This window comes from Piliocolobus tephrosceles, chromosome 11 (genome assembly GCF_002776525.5).
Source record: "Piliocolobus tephrosceles isolate RC106 chromosome 11, ASM277652v3, whole genome shotgun sequence".
Lineage (NCBI taxonomy): Eukaryota > Metazoa > Chordata > Mammalia > Primates > Cercopithecidae > Piliocolobus > Piliocolobus tephrosceles.
The window spans coordinates 89,187,081-89,204,562 of record NC_045444.1 but is presented as its reverse complement, the minus strand read 5'-3'; the positions used below and the strand labels follow the sequence as shown (position 1 = coordinate 89,204,562).

Here is a 17,482-nt window from a genome sequence, read left to right as displayed (position 1 = left end):
AATTTCAGAAATGAACACAAAAAAGCAAAGGCAGTATTTACCTATAATTCTTGAGGCTGATTTTTGAGGAAAAATTTAGGGGGAAAAAAAAAAAAAACTCACCAAGAAGGTACAGTAAGACTAAACTTAAGAATTTAACAGGCTGGGCACAGTGACTCATGCCTCTAATCTCAGCACTTTGGGAGGCCGAGGCGGGCGGATCACGAGGTCAGGAGTTCGAGACCATCGAGACCAGCCTGGCCAACATGGTGAAACCCCGTCTCTACTAAAAATACAAAAATTAGCTGAGCATGGTGGCACACACCTGCAGTCCCAGCTACTCAAGAGGCTGAGGCAAGGAGAATCACTTGAACCCGGGAGGCGGAGGTTGCAGTTAACTGAGATCATACCATTGCCCTCCAGCCTGGGCGACAGAGCAAGACTCCGTCTCAAAATAAAAAGCAAAAACAAACAAAAATTTAATAAAATTGATGTGTTTTTTTTTTTTTTTTTTTGGGACCGCGGGGTGCTCTTTCACCAAGGCTGGAGTGCAGTGGCATGATCTTGGCTCACTGCAATCTCCGCCTCCAGGGTTCAAGCAATTCTCCTGTCTCAGCCTCCCGAGTAGCTGGGATTACAGGTATGCCACGACACCTGGCTAATTTGTGTATTATTTTTGCTAGGGACGGTTTTTGCCATGTTGTCCAGGCTGGTCTGAGACTCCTGACCTCAAGTGATCCACCTGCCTTGGCGTCCTTAAGTGCTGGGATTACAGGCGTGAACCACCGTGCCCAGCCATAAGATTGAAAATTTTAACAACTTTAAAATTCATTCATTAAGAGCCTCACTTCATTAGTCATTAAGGAAGTGCAAATTTAAAGCAAAATGGAATCCAAGACCTACCTACTACCATGGCTAAAATGAAACAGAAAAGAAAATCCCTAATTGACAAGGATGTTAAATAACTAGAATCTCAAAACCTGTGTGTAGGAGTGTAAATTGGTACTACTACTTGGAAAACTGGCGGTTCCTACTAAAACTTTACATATGCCCTGTGACGAAGCAATTCCACTCCTAAGTACATACCCAACAGAAACGTATCCATCCATTGACTAAAATATATACTAATAGCGTTACTGTGATACTGTTAATAATACACCAGAATGGGATTTGCGCTGGCATTCCCTGGGGTTGGGGGGGGGGTGTGAATAGTGACTGAAAGGGTGTCAGGGTATCATGCACGAGGGGAGCTTCAGAGGAGTAGTCATTTTTTTTTTGTTTTTGTTTTTGAGACAGGGTCACACTCTGTTGCCCAGGCTGGAGTACAGTGCTGCTATCTTGGCTCACTGCAACCTCTGCCTCCCGGGTTCAAGCAATTCTCGTGCCTCAGTCTCCTGAGTAGCTGGGATCACAGATGTGCGCCACCACACCCAGCTAATTTTTTTTTTTTTTTTTAATGTAGAGACGGGGTTTCACCATGTTGGCCAGGCTGGTCTCAAACTCCTGACCTCAGGTGATCTGCACACCTCGGCCTCCCAAAGTGCTTGAATTACAGGCGTGAGCCACCATACCCAGTCACATTCTACTTCTTGATGCTGATATTGTTTATGAGCATATTTACTTTATGAAAATTAATTACATTTAATTTGGGCTTTTTCTCTCTGTATAGAATTCATTTTCTGCTTGCTATCCTGTAAGAATCTCTGGAAGCAGTAATAGTGTACACAAGGAAAGCCTCTATAAAAGATGTAACTGACAGACCTTTATTTCCCATTGTGACTGATGAATATAAAACTGTCTTACATTTGCATAATGCTGTACAATATTTACATACTACTTTTCAGGACTCCTCAACAGCTGCATGAAGGAGGTCAGGTATTATCTTAGTGACATCTATTCTTCTGGCATAATGACTAATAGTGCCCCTATTTACTCTCAAGTATCCTGATATAATGATGAATCATATGGTTACTACTTTACAGATGAGGAGACAAGAGCCCCTGAGGTAAAATGACTTGCCCAGTATTACTCATTAGTAGGTGTTACACCCAGGACTCAAAGCCAGATTTTGACGACTTCAGGGTACTCAGAAACAGAACTGGACACACTGAGTGAAGGCTTTCACTCTGCCCTGATCCTTGGGGCTCTGGATCCCCACACCCCAAACCCCAGCCCTCTGGTCCTGTGCTGAGTGTTACTGTGATGTGAAAGAGGACTGCCTTGGGACTGCCTTCCACCCTCCACACTGTGACTCTGGTTTCACATCCAGCTCTTAAGACTGTCCCCTGGGTCTCAACCCTGCCCTCTCAACTCCTTGGCTTTCAAGGGCCTAGACTTCTGAGATGACCCACTGTCTGTGCCACTGTGCATTCTTTATTAGTCCCAACCCTCAGCCCAAATGTACACTTGAATATCTGCCACGGTGCAACTTGTAGAATCTTGAGAAATAAAATTTTCCAGTCTCCATAAGGAGATGTGAGGGATCTGATGAACAAGACATTGTACCTGCAATACAATGCATACTGTAAAATGCATACATCAAAAAATTTTAAAGTGCACATGGAAAAGACATAACAACTATAAACCAAAAGGACAATGTTGGGTGTGCTAATGTGGTAGGTAGAAGAAATTTTTTTCCTTATATCTATTTTTGTAATACTACTTTTATAATAAACATAAATCAACTTGAAGCAGTGTTTACAAATGTCATTTCTTACTTGGTATGAACAAGTTTACTTTTAAACCTTATCTGAGAGTCTTCTATAAGTGATCTTAAATGTTCTATGAAGACCACAGTATTGCTTGCTTTTTCACTTTTAACTCAATTCCTTTCTCAGAGCAGCATACAATCATTTAAATATAGGCACCTCATCAAAGCAGATGTTATCTCTGTTTGCCTTTCAAAATTATCCTAAACCAGGAGCAGTGGTTCATGCCTATAAAACCAGTGTTCTCGGAGGCTGAAGTGGGAGAATCACTTGAGCCCGGGAGTTCCAGACCAGCCTGGGCAACATAGGGAAACCCTAGTCTCTACCAATATTAATAATAATAATAATACTTCTTAAGGGGATTATAGTTGATAGATCACTGTCAGTTTTCTTAAATTTTTTAATTCAAAAGAAGCACCTACTTCAATCATAAATGTGGTACAAAAACGATTTCAAAACTGAAACTCTTTAATGTGTTTTTTTCTTTTTTAATAGCCCCCAACAATGGTAATCAAGACATGTCAGCCTGGTTCAATCTATTTGCAGACTTGGATCCACTTTCAAACCCAGATGCTATTGGACACTCAGATGATGAACTCCTTAATGCTTGACTGAAGTTATAATGTCACTTCAGTGGCCTTGAGACATCAATTTTGCAACGCATTTCCTTTGTGGAAAGGAGTTTATATTGTAACCCACACACAAAAGCATGGTGTTTGTGAATATAACACCTGTCAGCCAACTTTAGACAGATGGTAAAGACCACATTTGAATAGGTTAAGTACATCTTTCATATCTTGGATTTGCAGCTGTTGGTACTATGTGGAAAATATTAGAAACTTCTATGTGGAAAATATTAGAAAACTATGGAGTCTGCAATATTTAGATACTGAAACTTATGTCAAAATAACGGCTAGGAGTAATTCTGTCAATATGCAGTTGAGCTTATTTCTTTGGAAACCCTTTTAAGTTGCCTTGCTGGCTGTGAGAATTTTATATGTGGATAAAAAAAGATAGCATGTAAATTGGGTTGTGGTTTGGGGTCAATTTTTAAATAAAATAGTAACAAGGAGGATTTTCTGTTTTTGAAAACAGCATTAGAACCAGACCAGCTTTGTTTTGGGTTAGAGAGATAGAATAAGATTTGAGAACTTAGTTTGCGTTAATGAAATCACAGAGAAACTTGATACTTGCTTTTCTTCATTTGGAGGCTAAAATGTAATGTTTTTTCATTCATACAAAATAATGGACACTCCCTAATTTCATTATTAAATCTTGAAGGGGAAATAGCAGGATAATTAATTTGCTAAGCCCATTCTCTGTAGAAACAGAAAATCTTCCCATCTCCTAAACCTCAGAATGCACAGTAATACTTAAGGCTTGTGCAAGTGTCTTCAGACCCACTTTTTCATACACTTGCGATATAGTATTATGCAGTATTTATATTATTCCTGAAAATAAAATGAGGGGGAGAATATTCCCAAGCAACTGGCAATAGTATTCCTGATATACCTGGAAATTTCTATCTGAATGAGGAGACACTTATGAACACCTTATCCTTACATATATTTGCATACTTACCCCATATTTTGTGACATAATTTAACCCAGAATACTTTCTGGCAGACATACAGAAAGCTCTGTGTGATCAATAAGGGAGTGTCTCATTTTTCTACTTCCCTCTTTTTGTGGGTGACATCATCTGAGGCTCTATTTGATTACTAAGCAAAATCTGTTACCCCTACAGGGTTTAGAACCTAAGTATTAGAGAGGAAGGCTATTTAATGGAAGTTAATGTAAGCTGATAAAAACATAGCTACTGTACACACACATCACTCACTCAATTTCCTGTCCTTTTTTCTTGCCCACCCTTTAATTTTGAAGCAATTTCCCAAGTGTTTTACATCCACTCCATTGCATTTCCATAAGAAGACATTTTGAATAAGTTATTCACAGTAGTTTTCATGTGCTCTTAGTTCTATTCTAAACAGGCTTATTTAGAAGAAGATTGCTTGTAATGTTTGTCATGGTACATAGAAAACACTGGACCAGAGTAGGTAAAATGCAGTCCACGTCCATAGCCATCTATAATAGTAACTGCCCACAAGCTCTCCGGAAAACTACTACAATGGCCAAGTACAGTATAGGCTGGAAAGACCTTATCAGAAACACTGACTCAGAAAAAAGGTATGAAGTCTTTCCATAAAATCTTTTCACAATATTACTCCTATTTCTTTACATTTTAATGAGCCATTACTTACCTCTTCAGAAGCATTTTTTAAGTCTTCCTTTATACTCAGTGAAATTTCCCAGAATGCAATACTGTCATTGTTCTGCCAAGTTCCAATCACCAAGATCATGATTATGAATCCCAATCTGAATTCTGTACCCATGGTGACTCTGGTGCTGTCAACTTTTGAGTGCCTCAAAAAATGCTAAATCTTTGTCCGGGCATGGTGACTCACGCCTGTAATCCCAGCACTTTGGGAGGCCAAGGCGGGTGGAACATTTGAGGTCACGCCTAGCCAACATGGTGAAACCCTGTCTCTACTAAAAATACAAAAATTAGCCAGGTGTGGTGGTGCATGCCTGTAATCCCAGCTACTCGGGAGGCTGAGGCAGAAGAATTGCTTGAACCCAGGAGACGGAGGTTGCAGTGAGCCGAGATTGCACCACTGCACTCCAGCCTGGGTGACAGAGCGAGACTCCATTTCAAAAAAAAAAAAAAAAAAAAAAAGCTAACTTTATGTCTTGAGAGTTTGTACCATTTTTCTTTGTAGTAGTCACCTTGCTAATGCATTAGTTCTGAGATATTTATCTCTCTCACGTGTGTGCAGGGACGTCCCTGTTATCTGATACAGATACTTTAACGAGCAGACAAAGCAGAAGCCCAAAGCCCATAGTAGGAACACCCTAAATTTTCCAAAAGCAAAGGTTCTCCCGAAATGGAGTCATACCAGGGACTGTTATTATTCAGTTACCAGTTTCTATAACATTTCTTCTTTCAACAGAGTATATGTTTCCCTTTTAACCCAGAGCAACATTAACTTCCTTAGCAAGTCCAGTTCTAACTTCCAACAAGTCCAACCACTATTTTTGAAGAGCATATCAATAACTTTATTACGATGAAGGCAACCACATTTGTATTTTCTCAAGATTCGTTATTTGAAGCTCAGCAGTTTTTGTGGTCAAAAAGAAATTTTGCTCTATTAAACCAATATTGCTAATATAAAAAACTACCACACTGAAGAAAGGAGGGAAAGGACAGGAAAAGCACAGAACAGAGAATGACTGGTTGCTTTTTGTCTCGATCTAGATAATCCATTCAATAAGAAGTAAATTAATTATCCTTAACCAATGGTAGGGTGAGAACAACCCTCAAAATAGGTATTTTGTTATGTTAAATGGGGAGAAATATCTATACTTTATTTTATACTGGATATGTTTAAGTCTAAAGATGAGCTAAACTTTGCCTAGTGTGTCTACAACCATTTTTTAGGAGAGGCAGGAATATCAGGCCATAATAAGATCAGATTGGTGTAATTTTGTATGTTTTTGAAATCCTTCATTAATTGTAGAACCTTGATAGGATTAGAAACAAACTGTATTTCAACGAACAGGTTTCAGTATTTGCACACTGAAAAAGTGTTTTGTATTTCAACTATAAATATTTCACATATCTGTATAGACCATCTAGAAATGCAGAGGTCTTACAGCATTAGAATGAAGGAAGTTTAAACGTGCTCCATCTATTTTTCTGAGCCTCTTTTAATAAAGATTGCAAGATGGCATAAAATAAAAGTTTGTTTCCTGAAGTGTTTAATACAATTATTGTTTTCCTATTCAAAAACTTGGGTTTTACCTCAAGATCATAGTATTAGGAAAGTACATTGAGTTGCTATGGACATGGGAGAATGAAAATAAAACCAGGGCAATTAATATCCTTGTGAGGCCGGGCGCGGTGGCTCACACCTATGTAATCCCAGCACTTTGGGAGGCCAAGACAGGCAGATCACTTGAAGTCAGAAGTTTGAGACCACCCTGGTCAACATGGTGAAACCCTGTCTCTATTAAAAATATAAAAATTAGCCAGGCGTGGTGGCAGATGCCTGTAATCCCAGCTACCTGGGAGGCTGAGGCAGGAGAATCGCTTGAACCCGGGAGGCGGAGGTTGCAGTGAGCCGAGATCAGGCCATGCAGTCCAGCCTGGGTTACAGAGTGAGACCCCATCTCAAAAAAGAAAAGAAAAGAAAAGAAAATCCTTCTGAGATGAATTCCTTCTGATTTATATCATATAGAAAGGGACTATGTAAGATATAGGAAATAATATAATGTACGTTATTTGTGTAAATACTTTCAGCAACAAAAACTATCAAATCAAAAATCTGAGCCTAGACACACACAATTAAATATAAGCCATAGTATGTAACCTGACTTACTGAAGGCAGGAATAAAAAGAAGAGAATTAATTCAGTTATTTTTGTCTTCCATAGCATTGGCAGGGCCCTGCATTTCTCTACCTTGAGCAATGAAGCAGTCCCAGAATTTTGGAATATATAAATTAGGAAGGAAAAACGAACTTTTAAATATGAATTCAGTAGAACTGAAAGTAATGCATTTCATGCAACAGTAAAGTGTTTAAACATGGCAAAGAAAACTATGGGACAAGATGAGAAGAAAAATGGTTGGTCAGGATGGGTCACATCCAGAAGACCAACATAAACTATTTTCCATCTTTTTCTGTACCATTTAAAAGACTACTAAAGAGTTCAAAACAAACTGTCCTTGGCATTTAAAGTCAAGACATGGTTCCTCACTCAGTGGTGTAAATCAACCACTCACTGGCCAAAGAGTAAATACAAAAAGGAGATGAAGTTCTGACTGGTGTCGTGGGTGAGATTTTACAGTGTATGTTTTTACATTTGTGGTGCAGGTTTTAAACTTCCGGTTTTCTTGCTGCCTCAGCATCTCCACAAACAGGCTGTGGGCACCTGGCCCAGTGTGATATGGGTGGCCCCCACCCCAAGTTTCCCTTGCTACCTTGCCCATGACCTAGTAACATTTAAACGCACCAGTGAAGTTCTCACTTTTTCTCGTGTGCTTCTCCCTGACCCAAAGGCTCCTGCCCATGTCTTAGGCCTCTCCGCTCCTCACCTGCTTGGCTGAGCCCCCTCCCATGTGACCCCCTCTCAGCATGCAGTGACTGTCTTTCTAGGACCTGTGAGTATATTACAACATTTTTTTCTGTGTCTCTCCTGTGATATCTCTTGTGGCTAAATCTCACTGACCATAACCTAAAAAAACATGAAGGAAAAAGCTGTTTCTTTTTTCCCATTTTAAAGTAATATCTTCTAGAAGAAAAAAATCAGCCACAGCACTACCATCTAGGAATAACCACTACTAACATATTTTTGGTTATTTTTTTTGTAGTGCCTTCAAGCACACATTTGAATTGTGATCCAGATGATTTTACTGTCCCCTCTCTCTTAAATGGGCATACCAAGTCACAGAGATTTAAAAACCAATTACAGGCCAGGCGCGGTGGCTCACGCCTGTAATCCCAGCACTTTGGGAGGCTGAGGCAGGCAGATCACCTGAGGTTGAGAGTTCGAGGCCAGCATGGTGCTACCCCGTCTCTACTAAAAATACAAAATACAAAAATTAGCCAGGCGTGGTGGCAGGTACCTGTAATCTCAGCTACTGGGGAGGCTGAGGCAGGAGAATTGCTTGAACCCAGGAGGTGGAGCTTGCAGTAAGCTGAGATTGCCTACTGCACTCCAGCCTGGGCAACAGAGCGAAACTCTGTCTCACAACAAAAAAAAAACAAAAACAAAAAAACCCAACTATGTAAGTCTTTCCCTCAAAAAAGCCAGGTGAATTAAAAAATCCACCAGAAATGTGACTGTAACAGTTTTTGCCTCTCTAAAAGATATGCTCCCCAAATTAAAGAGTATTTCTTTTTATTTTTTGCAGCTATAGCAACATTAAAAACCAAAGAGTTTGAGAATGTCTGTCACCAATGTGCTTGATCAGGAGCTGGTAACTAACCAGCTCCTTTCTTTTGGCCCTCTGAACTACGCTGCCAGCAGCTGTAGCAATGAAGAGGATCACAAAGAACAAGGCAGTGTGGCCCAATGTCACATAATCTGCAGTGACTCCAACATCTTTATTTTATCAGTGTCACTGGCGCAAGCAAAATAGCAGTAAGACTTTGTGATTAACTCTGAATTCCAGAGTCAGACTTGGTTCAAAGCCAGTCTCTGAAATTTCCCAGATGTGTGACCATGGAAAAGTTAACCTAATTCCAATTTTGTTATCTGTATGATAGTAAAAATAGCAGTACCTAGCTTCAAAGGGTTATTATAAAGATTAGGGTAAAAGTAGTATGTAAAGTGTCTGATATTTGGTAAGCTATCAATAGGCATTATCAATTTTTATTACAATTTCAGTTTATCTTTGATGATTTTAAACTTTACAAGCTAAAATGAATTTTATGAGAACACTTTCCATGACCAAAAACCACTGGCTCCCCCATGGAATGAATAAACTTACCTGACAAAATATGAAGGCAGATAAATGTTCGCTTACAGTTTCATGTCTTCATATTTTCTAAGTGATAGCACTATTGTCAGCATTTCCTTAATCACACAAATAAAACAGGTTCACAAAGGTGACTTCTTGGCCCAAGATCCCATGAACATTAAGCATCAGAGCCAGAACTAGCACCCAAATTGTGGCCCTAAATCTAGGACTTTCTCTGTTTCTCCTCTCAATTATCCCAACGATCTAAAAAATAGTTACTTAAGATACAGAATTGAGACAAATGGTTATACTCCTGGTTTTTAACTATCACAGCCTCCAAGATAGTCTTCTATAAAACAATGATTCAGCAGGACTAATCCACACTACTGCATAAAATCAAAGTTAGAATATATGGAGATAAATTCTCAGTTTGAGGATGATGCAAAATGATGAAAGAATTACTCTGGTTTTTGGTTTGTTTTTATAAAACCTAGAAATTTTGGAGCTACGTATTAAAGGGAAGTAGAAACAATGTCTTGAAGACTCCAGTCTCATTTCTGCATTAAGATACCAGACAAAGCTAAAAGCTGTAGATACAGCAATATTCTTCAGATTGTTTTAATACAACCTTCAGTAAGAAATACTTTTTATACGACAAGCAAGGACATATGTATATACCTCTAACAAAAGTTTTACGTGTGAAAAATATTCTCCTTATTATGAATATACTTATGTTTTCTGTTCTGTTTCGTTTTTTTAAAAGTTGGTTGAACCCATTTAGTTCATTTCAAGACCCAAACAGTTGGGAAAACACTGAATCAAAGAGCTACAAAGGCTATTGGCATTATCATACTAAAATATATTTTAAAAGCACACCTAATCTTAGCAAAGGAAAAAAACCAGTATCTGTTACACATTAGCAGGGAAAGTGCTACGAAGAAGAGACTACAAGGACTGTACTTCACATATTTGCTCTCCTCAACCTCTTTAAAGGTGGGGGTGGGGGAACACTGAGAAAGAAAGGGAGAAAACTTTATGTGCCAATTTTAGAATTCTCTTTGCATTTGATACTATGTTAAATTACTGTGTAAATATATTAGCTATCCTCAAACTCTGGTTAACTTTTTTGCGCAGAAATAATATTGCAAAAATTTTAACAGGTTAGGTACAATGGCTCACACCTATAATCCCAGCACTTTGGGAGGCAGAGGTGGATCACTTGAGGCCAGGAGTTCGAGACCAGCCTAAGCAATGTGGCAAGACCTTGTCTCTATGAAAAAAAAAATTAAATAATTTTATATAAAAATTAGCCAGGCATGGTGGCACATACCTGTGGTCCCAACCACCTGGGAGGCTGAGGCAGCAGGATCCCTTGAGCCCAGCACTTTGAGAGGCAGAGATGGGAGGATCACTTGAGGCCAGGAGTTTGAGACCCGCCTAGGCAATGTGGCAAGACCTTGTCTCTACGAAAATAAATAAATAAAATAAATTTATATAAAAATTAGCCAGGCGTGGTGGCAAAATTACTGTGACTTATGTCACTTAAAATGTGTCCCTACTTTCTAAGTTATTACAGTGTAGCCTTCTGACCAGCTCTGTTGTGTGGATACAGACAAAACCCCCAAAACTCAACAACTGTCCCCTAAAACTGAACGACTGTCTTGCATATATAAGACACTGTCACAAAGAAAGAACATGGCTGAATTACCAAGAATTAACAAAACAAAAAAACTCCTCTTTATGTACTTTATAATGAATTTAGGTAACTGCCCCAGCTAAGTTACCTCTAACAAAACTGTGAAGCAGTGAATTCCTCACACATGGGTATCTCTCTGTGCTGCTTAGATGTCAATGTGTGCCTAGCACTTACCCCAAAGAGCAGGCACCTTCAGTTCTAGGGCAAGTAAGGGGTAGCAAGGAACCTGCTGCTGAACACAAACACATTTTTCTATTAGTTTGAGAAAAACAATGTACCACTTAAAAGCTAAATAACCAGTCCAAAAAGAAATGTAATTGAATTTGGACAATATTCATAAAAATTCACAGAAAAAAACTCAAGAAGAACAGACTTTATTTTTAACATAAAAGTTCTATTTTCTTGTGAGGCAGCAACAAGTGTTCAGGTACAGGGAATACATAAGTACAGCATAACAATACCGATTACCACTGGAAATGCTGTTTTTTGAGAGAATTGTTAGAATAACAAAATGTTTTAAATTGTGTTTTAAAAAGAGTTACACAGCTCCCACAGAGACAAAAAATGGACAGTTAAAAAAATTCTATTCTTCAACAAGACTGTATAAACAAAATGCTGTTCAGGGCTGCTCTGCTGATCAATTTGGTCAGAGTAAAACTTAAAGTGCGGAGTTAAGCATTCTTAGCTTTATTTTGCAAATTCAGCACTTCCACTCATCTGGTTTTGAGACATCAAAATTCCAAGCACTAAGGAATTAATCTTAAGTTTACAATAGTAAAGTAAATGCAGTAATGGCAAATTTTCTTTTATTTTCCTTCACAAAAGAAAATCTTTATAACCCAGTCCTAGTCTTGGACATAGTGAAAGCTATAAATTCTGCCTTTTTTTACACTTTCTTTCAGTGAAAGCCAACCACTGAAAGTGGAGAAAAAGGACTTTCATGTTGTGAAATATTCCACAGTTAGCAAGAGCACCTTCTAAAAGACTGATTTGGACTGTGGTCATAAGTATGAAGTATAAGAAATATAAAACAAATTGAATAATCTAGTTGAAAAATAATCTTGACATCCATGCTCACCACGTGTAACCAAAGAGACAAAACCGGTATTTTTAAAACACAGTTGCTTACAAAAGCCATGACAAGTAATAGACTCAGTCATGATCAGAAACAGTAAATTTATATAATTTTTATCATCACAAAGAAGAAATTGTTTAAAGATTTAAAAAAACCTAAGATTGACAAAGTGAATAACCAAATAGCTCCTTTCTCTGAAAGACACATGCTACTCATTTCTTTTAATGCAATGGAAGTAAATTTTTATAAAATTAAAAAATTTTAAATTATATTCCCATTGAAGCTATTCTATTTACCTTCTGTACAGTTTTCTACAGAATAACAATAATTATGGAGTGTAATTTTAGAAACCAACATTATGCATTCTATTGAGAGTGTCACATTTCACTGGAAAGCTGAAGACCCATTTAAAAAAAAAAATTAACCACCAGGGAACTAAGGGTTAAATAAAACAGCTGAATAAACCTATGGTTAATGTTTTTTCAAGACTGTGATAAAGCTTACATGCTTAAAAATTAGCCCTTTGGCACTGGCAGTTAGAGTTGTTTTGTACCTTGTACCTTTTTTTCAAATCTCAAGCTCTATTTCTCCCAAACCCCAGGGATCTGTCTGGTTGCCACACAATTCATTTACCTGCAAATTCACATTCTCCTTACAACCAAACATTAGACTAGCAGTTCTATTTATAAGACTGTAAATCATTGTGAAACTTGTTCTTCCATTCCAATTTTAAGTTACTTTAGATTAAGGATATATGAAACTCCACAGAAAGATATGAATTAGACAAATATGCACAACAGAGCAAAAGGGAAAACCTCTACAGAGTGGCATTCTAGTTCTAAAATGCCATTGTGACTAGAAAGGATGGAGATGGAAGAGGAACGGAAGTGCAAGGCCAGGAACACAGATTTAACAGAATTCAAGTCATCAAAAAACCAAGGGTTCTTTTTAAATAAATTTTTTTTTACTTCCTCTACCCCCATTCTGATTCAGTTGTACCTTTTCTTCTGAACTTCTGATACAGCAGACACTCAGTGGTGATACAGTCAAGTTATAATGCATAACAAAGAAGGCAAAATATCAAGGCTCTCAGTGAGAAAGTGTAGACCCCTAATAACTGAGCTTTTAATGACTGAGAAGCCATAACATACTAGTTCCAAATAAATTAGTTTTGGATTGAGAAGCTACCAAAGTTCATCAATCCTACCATCTAAAACCTGACAGATTTATTCAAATGTTTGAATTTATCTGATTTACCCCAATACATCTCGATTTTAAACTCAACAGGGCTTATTTTAAATTACTTAGATGTTTTAAAGGTACATGAGTATAAGAAGTCCTTTCTGAAGATTTATTGCTACCACTAGGTTTTCCTTGATAGAGTATGTCTGGGTAAGCTGACATATTAACCTTCTAAACTGTATCCTTTTTATAAGGATTTAAAAACATTTTTCTGCCTATAATATGTATAGGAACAGTAAATTATTGCATTATAAAGTAGTATATGAAGATATGAAACGGATGCTTTTATTCAATACTGTTTGCTGAAACTCACTTTTAAAAAGAGCTACTCCTGGCCGGTCATGGTGGCTCACACCTGTAATCCCAGCACTTTGAGACGAGCAGATCACCTGAGGCTGGGAGTTCGAGACCAGCCTGACCAACATGGTGAAACCCCATCTCTACTAAAAATATAAAATTAGCTGGGTGTGGTGGCCCATGCCTGTAATCCCAGCTACTTGGGAGGCTAAGGCAGGAGAATTGGTTGAACCTGGGAGACAGAGATTGCAGTGAGCCGAGATCATGCCATTACACTCCAGCCTGGGCAACAAGTGAAACTCCATCTCAAAAAAAAAAAAAAAAGCTGCTCCTTAATCTCACTACCATATATCCAGAAATCAAATACTGATACCATGTGTTACTGGCAGTGATTTATATTAGGATGAGCCCAAATCAAAAACTGTATGGAGTTTTCAAAGGCGCTTACCATTCATACTCAAGTTCTTCTTGTCTATTTTCCCCACTATGTGGATTGTTAGGGGGTAAATTAGCAGAATCTGTAGGCAACAAATCTCAGGGCCAACCACCACCAGAAAGAAAATGTCAGTCACAGGATTCTGCGGCTACAGTTCGGATCACTATCCACCGGATTACACTCCTGGCAAACTACTAGCCCGACCAAATCCACAAGACAACAACATCACAAGGGCAAAGGAGGAAATCCATGCACAGCCATTTCAGGATCTCTTTGGGGCTATGATACAGTGATGATTAAAGGTAGAATGACAGCTGTGGTGAAGGAAGGAGAGCGTGTGATATTATATATATACACCACAGAAAACCAAAGGGGCTCCTTACTCTTAGCTAGCAATCAACACTGGATAGTTTCCTTTCGGCTCACTGACTTTTAAATCAAGTTCCAATATGGGTGAAAACATTAAAGCACTTGTCTTCGGACTACAATTTTTCTGACCACATAGTGAAATGTGTACAGGAGTAGTGAAGAAACAGCAGTTATACAAATATTTCACCCAAAGCACAAACTTTTGACATCAAAAAACATAAATCACATAATGTACGAATATTGCTTTTTATCTCTTTTTATATATACTTGTTCAATGCATTTACCTATCAATCCTTGTTTGGGAGAAGAACACAGTCATGAGATTAAGATTGCTGGGAAAACGTCAACAATCCCTTTGGTCCCAAAGCTGAAAACAGCTGAGAAAAGCACACATCTAGAAAGGGAACAAGAAACAGAGGCCACCAAAGAAACTTTTGAACATCCTGTTTGCTACGTTTCAGAAAATGTAACATTGGTATATTATAAAATAGTCATTTTCATAGAAAAGATGGTTCTTGCAGCATCAGTCACATCTCCCTTTAGGAATCATGTTGGCAAGGATCGGGTGTGTATGTGTGTGTGTTTTAAAGAAGTCTAATTCGAAAACAAAAACGTGATACTGTCTCTCCAAAGGTAAAGAATGAGACCTTTCTTGTTGCAATCAGTGCTTTGATAAAAAGCAGGCTAAGCACTGAGGGTTGGCGTTCGCAAGTCAGGCAGAGCCATCATGGGGGATCCTTTCTTCCAGAAGCCTCACCGTCACATGTCACTGGAGAGCTGGAGCACATCACAGCCGGCCAGAAGCGCACGATGCCATCAGAGTCCAGTGATCTGAGGAGGTTTCCAATTTCCCAGAACAACAGCCACTTTGCACTGTGACCTATCCTTCAGCTTCCTCAATTGGTTCTGGTGGTGGGAGTAGAGAAGCTGATGGCATGACTGTACTTGTTCCTCGAGAGACTCGGTCTTGCTCTGTGTTTGTAGACAGGGAGGCCACAGCAATAGGCTGCAGCAGAGTGGTTGCCATGCCAGTGGTGACTGTCAGGCTGTGGCCAGAGCCCTTGAGTGTAAGATCTGGGGTGGGAAGGAGTGGCTTGAGGATGCTGACGAGGCAGAAAGCAGATCCACTTTTAGGAATGAAATTCACCTTGTTTTTGTCAGGACAATAAAAGGCTGGGATTTCATGAAGCTGTTTTGGCCTAGACACAGAACAGACAACCCAATGCTTTTAAGTCACAGAACTTTTAAAAAAAAAAAAAAAGAAAAAAAGCTTGGAAACAAGCTCTTTTATTTTTAAAAAACAGTTAACTTACAGCACAGAAAAGGAATTTAAAACTCAAGCTTCAAACACCAAGGACCAAAGTGCTATCTGACACAGGATTCAACATATGTATCTTAGAATGCAAGAACCCCCATCATCAATGCTGCTTTCAGTTCCCTCGACAGCCCCGTTACCATGCAGGCGGCTCAGCCCCATGAGCACTGCATGTAATGAAGAGCTAAGACAGTCAAGGGAATAACACATTTCCTACAGCAAAAGAAAATCCAGATGTTTAAAGACATGTATGCCTTTATGTATGGTATATTCCACGGCCATGATTTTTCCCAAGGTCTATAGTACACTGGAAGGAGGCAGCAAGGAAATCAAAGATATACAATGTCCATCTTTTGCTAAGTTCCACCACTGCATGACTAAAACTATGGTAGGCATGGCTTTTCTCTTCAAGTGCTTGTAAAAATCTCTTTGATGGAAACAATTCTTCGAATTAACCATGATAGTTTTCTGAGCAATATAATGTAAATGTTAAATCAAAATAAAAACTCCTTTGCTTTGAAAGTTTTTTATTAAAGCCAAATTCTTCCCTTTTCCTAGGTCCTCCTGAAAACCCAAATTGTTGAAAAAGATATTGGTATTAATGGTATTTCATGAAAATTGAAAGTATAAAAAAACTACATTGTTAAAGTAACACGGAAATGCCAAAAAACTAAGGTGGGAGAACCTAAATAAATCAAGACTTAGGTTGATTCTCATCTCTTCCAATGACATTAAAAATCTAAATCAGCCAGCCGTGTTGGTTCACACCTGTAATTCCACAACTTTGGGAGTCTGAGCAGGGAGGCTTACTTGAACCCAGGAGTTCCAGACCAGCCTGGGCAACATAGTGAGACCTCGTCTTTATAAAAACCTTTAAAAACAATAGTCTAGTGTGGCGGCATGCACCTGTAGCCCCAGCTACTTGGGAGGCTGAGATGGGAGGATAGCTTGACCCTGGGAGGTGGAGGTTGTAGTGAGCCATAATTGGGCCACTGCACTCCAGCCTGGGCAGCAGAGCAAGACCCTGTCTCAAAAAAACAAAAACGAAAAAACCAAAAAAAATCTAAAGCAGTTCAATAAAAATGCAAGTGTGCACTAAATTCTGAGGATACAAAGTTGGAACAATCCACAAGGAGGAGATGGACTAAATTTATAGTTCTTGTGGAGTGAGGAGTGATGGGGACAGAGCTGTGTTTCAACATAACTAGCTTCCTTTATAATCTTGGGTATATGATGCATTTAAAACATTATTCAGAGAAGGGATCCACAAGCTTTACCAGACAGACTGCCAAAGTTGTCCACAGCACAGAAGAGGTTAAGACCTCCACAAGAGAATCTAACAGGCATGATAACAAAGGTTTATAAAAAAGTTTAGAAGTAGCACAAGGGGGTGGATAACCTGTGGCCTGTAGGAAGAGGAAGGGTTTGGTAGTAACCCCCTAAGCTGGGTTTTGAAGAATGAGTAAACAGCAAATGGGGAGTGGACACCAAAAAGATGTGTGTTCCAAGTAGACAACGATTAGGTGGGCAGATTTTATTAACAGTGAACACTATGGAAAGCTTTGGCAAACATAACAATTAAGAACAAAGAAAAATACATCATGTAAGTTATGTTCAACTTGGGCACTATTCTTTGCTGAACAGTTGAGTACTTTTAGTGCCACAAGTGTATCTGGGTATATTACTGATAAGAACACACACCCTTCTATTTTTATTGTCTGAGAGCATCATTTTCAATACACTGAACTTGAGGAAGTTGAGGTTATGTTTCCATAAGGAAATAATGCCTTAATTTTCCTTTGAAGACAGAATTACCAAAGTTAACTTTCATTCTTGGAAAATGA

The 17,482-nt window shown here is 38.7% G+C and overlaps 2 protein-coding genes across 2 annotated transcripts in view; one reads left to right on the top strand and one right to left on the bottom strand.

Moving 5' to 3' along the window:
• Positions 1–3,872, top strand: part of ICA1L (islet cell autoantigen 1 like) — a 95,450-nt gene extending 91,578 nt beyond the window's left edge. Inside the window, exon 13 of the mRNA XM_026454594.2 lies at positions 3,183–3,872. Coding sequence (XP_026310379.1) covers positions 3,183–3,298 — 116 coding nt within the window. The 3' untranslated portion in view covers positions 3,299–3,872. The remainder of the gene's footprint in view (positions 1–3,182) is intronic.
• Positions 3,873–11,262: 7,390 nt separating this feature from the next.
• Positions 11,263–17,482, bottom strand: part of FAM117B (family with sequence similarity 117 member B) — a 129,076-nt gene continuing 122,856 nt past the window's right edge. Inside the window, exon 8 of the mRNA XM_023219129.3 lies at positions 11,263–15,522. Coding sequence (XP_023074897.1) covers positions 15,204–15,522 — 319 coding nt within the window. The 3' untranslated portion in view covers positions 11,263–15,203. The remainder of the gene's footprint in view (positions 15,523–17,482) is intronic.